Here is a 4,288-nt window from a genome sequence, read left to right as displayed (position 1 = left end):
GTCAGGTTAAAGACCACCCACAGTGGTAGAGGAGGCGATAAAGAGCAGCAGCCGGCAGATGATGAGGAGCCGGTGGACGAGGAGATAGAGTTGGAGGCTCCTATGAGGACGCACGAGAGGCGAGTCCCAGGAAGTACCGCATCAAACGGTGAGTCTCCCACGGAAAATGTTGCTAAGAAGAAGATTGAAAAAAAGAAGAGTCACGAAGTCGATCTTACTCGAGTTCCGTATCCTGCTCGTCTTCTGCGGTAGAAGTATGTGGAGGAATATGGACATTTCTTGGACATGTTTAAACAGTTGAAAATCAATCTTCCGTTTGTCGAAGCACTCCAGCATATGCCCAAATATGCTAAATTCTTGAAAGATCTTTCTAACAAGAAGAAGCTGGAGGGGCTTTCGACGGTTTGTCTAAATGAAGGATGCTCTGCGGTAGCCCAGAACAATCTGCTGGAGAAACTAGCAGACCCGGGACACTTCACGATCCCGTGTTTGTTTGGCAGCTCGACTGAGAGCTACGCGTTGGCCGATTTAGGTGCTAGCATAAATCTTATGCCATATTCTCTATATAAAAAGCTAGACCTTGGCGAGCCGGTCCCAACACCCATGAGTTTATCCTTGGTCGACCGTTCGGTCAAATATCCGTGGGGAATCGTGGAAAACGTACTCGTTTAAGTCGATAAATTCGTTTTCCCCCATCGATTTTGTTATTCTTGACATGGAGGCTGACGATCAGGTCCCGCTTATTTTGGGACATCCCTTCCTGCGTACTGCTAAAGCGCTTATTGACGTCTTCGACGGCAAAATTACACTTCATGTAGGGGAGAAAATGTCACCTTCGAGGTCGTTAAATTGATGAGGAACTCCAGTAGTCAAGACGATTCCGTTTACTTTCTTGACACGTTCATATCTCAGTTCGAGCGCTGTCTTGACTACATCTCTGGAGCAGATTTGCTCAATCAGGAGGACGAGGTCGATGTTCCCCCGGAGCATGACCTGAGCATTCTTGCTAGCTCACCTCCTGAATACCCCGAGGTGTTCACGGTTGCGGATAGCACCGAGGGACCAAAGGAGAGACCATCGATTGAAGAACCACCGTCCCTTGAGCTTAAAGAACTACCTCCTCATTTGGAGTATGCTTTCTTGGATGGTGAGGCCGATTTGCCCGTCATCATTTCTTCTCAGTTGACGGATGATGAGAAGTCGAGGTTGGTTAATGTGCTCAAGGCACACAAACAGGTTATTGCGTGGAAAGTCATGGACATTCAGGGCATCAGCCCGAACTTTTGCACGTACAGGATACTCATGGAGGATGAGTATAAGCCTGTAATCCAATCTCAAAGGAGGCTCAACCCTAACATGTCGGAGGTGGTCAAGAAGGAGGTTATCAAACTCCTCGATGCTGGTCTGATTTATTCCATCTCTGATTCTTCATGGGTGAGCCCCGTTCAGGTCGTCCCTAAGAAGGGAGGGATGACAGTTGTCACTAACGAACGTAATGAGCCTATTCCGACTAGGACAGTCACAGGTTGGCGGGTTTGCATCGACTATAGGAGGCTTAATGACGCTACTAGGAAAGATCATTTTCCTCTTCCGTTCATCGAATCAGATGTTGGAGCGTCTATCGGGACGACAGTTCTACTGTTTCCTTGATGGAATTTCAGGTTATTTCCAAATCCCAGTCGCACATGAGAATCAGGAAAAGACCACCTTTACATGCCTATACGGTACCTTCGCGTACAAACGTATGCCTTTCGGGTTATGTAATGCTCCGGCTACTTTCCAGCGTTGCATGGTAGTGATTTTCCAGGACATGATCGAGAGTTCCATGGAGGTCTTCATGGACGATTTTTCAGTATACGAGGACTCCTTTGATCAATGTCTTTCTAATCTTGAGATGATAATGAAGCGGTGCATAGAGAAGAAGTTGATGCTGAACTGGGAGAAGTGCCACTTCATGGTGACTGAAGGCATTGTGCTCGGGCACAAGATTTCGCGAGACGGTATTGAGGTAGATAGAGCTAAGATCGACACCATCAGTAGACTTCCTCCACCGACTAGTGTGAAATCCGTTCGTAATTTTCTCGGGCATGTGAGTTTTTATTGTAGGATCATCAGAGATTTTTCTAAGATCACCCGACCCATGACTCGCCTTCTAGAGAAGGACATTTCATTCGACTTTGATGCTGATTGTCTGAACGTGTTTGAGTTTCTCAAGGGGCAGCTGTTTAACGCCCTTATCTTAGTAGCACCCGGCTGGAGCTTACCCTTCGAGCTCATGTGCGACGCTAGTGATTTTGCAGTCGGTGCTGTTTTAGGTCAGGGGAAGGACAAGCACTTCCATCCTCTCTACTACGCGAGTAAGACCCTTAATGATGCTCAGGAGAATTACACGACTACCATGAAGGAGCTTCTAGCAGTGGTCTTCGCATTCGAAAAATTCCGTTCATATCTCGTGCTGTCCAAAACCATCGTTTATACTGATCATGCGGCATTGCGATACCTGTTCGCCAAGAAAGATGCCAAACCTCGTCTGATACGATGGATTCTCTTGCTTTCCGAGTTCTATATTGAGATTAGAGATAAAAAGGGAGCGGAGAATGTTGTTGCGGATCACTTGTCACGTTTGGAGGATCCGAAGAGAGAGGATATTAGAGATGACACCATCGGGGATAGGTTTCCCCATGAGTCGTTGATGATGGTGAGAGTGAGATTTGAGAGCGAGCCAGTCTTGTACATTAGTGCTGAAGAGGAGGGTCTGCCATGGTTCTCCGACATCGCGAATTATCTAGCAGAAGGAGTGGTAGTTAAGGGCATGAGTTATCAACAGAGGTGGAAGTTTTCCGCAGATGCTAGCCACTACATATGGGATTCACCGTATTTGTTTCGTGTAGGAGCCGATCGAGTGTTGAGGAGGTGTGTGAGTAGGGAAGAGGGCCGTGAGATTCTTAGGTATTGTCATGAGGGTTTAACTGGTGGCCACCATGGTCCGTCTTCCACTGCTAGGAAAGTTCTAGATTCCGGTTTTTATTGGCCATCGATTTTTAAAGACTCACACGAGTTTGTCAGGCAGTGTGACGCATGTCAGCACACTGGAAACATCTCATCCCGTAATGAGATGCCCCAAAACCCTATTCAGGTTGGTGAGGTTTTCGACGTTTGGGGCATTGATTTCATGGGTCCGTTCCCTTCTTCTCGAGGGAACCGATACATTCTCGTGGCTATTGACTATGTTTCCAAGTGGGTTGAGGCTCAATCCTTTCCCACTAATGACGCCCGAGTTGTTGTGGGATTCTTGAAGAGGTTGTTCAGTCGGTTTGGTACTCCCAAGGCCTTGATTAGTGATAGGGGCACACATTTTTGCAATGCTGTAAGACCCCGAATCCCGGGAATCCTACAGTTGGTAATCACATCCACAATTTCACAAAAATTTAAAACTAAACAATTCTTTGTATTTAAAACCAGTTCAGAGTAAATAACAGCGGAAAAAGTGTAAGTATTTAAAAATCCCAAACACGGGTATAGGTGTCCAAAATCAAATTTAAATAAAATATTTGTTTTATTTGAATTCCTCGACCAGAAATGCCTTCAACGTTCCGAGTAGTCTCCAGCACGTCCAAGCGGTAGCATCCATTTCTTAACCTGAAAGTCAATCTAACATACACAAAAAGTCAGCTTGAGCTGAGTGAGTTCAAGTTTTCATAAACGAAATTCATTAAAAATTTAAATTCCTTGAGTATGGAATGTAGGGGAAAATCATGAGTCCATAAAATCATAAATAGCTTTTCTTAACCAAATCATAAATAAATAAAACATTAAACATCTTTTCGCGCAGCACGGGACTCCTTACCCCGGGTCTTCCCCGAGTAATATATTTGACCCAGCCGCGGTTTAACAAAACCATTAAAATCATGTAACACGAGCCTCCTCACCCGGGTCTTCCCCGAGTAATATATTTGACCCGGTCATAGTTTACCAACACATACACATTCACATACACACATACAAACATCTAATTCGAACATCCAACCAACAATATCACCACATACGATCCATAAATAATGGATAATCTAGACATTCAATACTAAGCCTAATATTAATATAATTCACCAAATAATACATTCATCGTCGAACACACGTACATGGGCCTCTCCACCACGAGTCAAGACTCGAGTAATATATTTAACCCGGACGCGGTAAGACCTAAGCATGTGACACGAGCCTCTCCACCACGGGTCAAACCCGAGTAATATATTTGACTCGGTCACAGCTCAACATTCCAAGCACGTGA

General features: G+C 45.3%; 1 protein-coding gene across 1 annotated transcript; it reads left to right on the top strand.

Moving 5' to 3' along the window:
- The first annotated feature begins 285 nt into the window (after positions 1–285).
- On the top strand, positions 286–672 carry LOC143533726 (uncharacterized). The gene has a single exon (XM_077028409.1). The coding sequence runs from the start codon at positions 286–288 to the stop codon at positions 670–672; it is 387 nt and encodes a 128-aa protein (XP_076884524.1).
- Positions 673–4,288: the final 3,616 nt, after the last annotated feature.

The sequence above is a fragment of the Bidens hawaiensis genome, unplaced genomic scaffold (genome assembly GCF_021521415.1).
Source record: "Bidens hawaiensis isolate Kalapana, Puna unplaced genomic scaffold, B.hawaiensis_p1.1 tig00009843_1, whole genome shotgun sequence".
NCBI classification, from domain to species: Eukaryota; Viridiplantae; Streptophyta; class Magnoliopsida; order Asterales; family Asteraceae; genus Bidens; species Bidens hawaiensis.
The sequence above is the reverse complement of the archived record's forward strand: the minus strand, read 5'-3'. Positions and strand labels throughout refer to the sequence as shown.

Bases quoted from the DNA above. Each gene is read 5' to 3' on its own strand.
- LOC143533726 (XM_077028409.1), top strand. From the start codon at position 286: ATGTTTAAACAGTTGAAAATCAATCTTCCGTTTGTCGAAGCACTCCAG.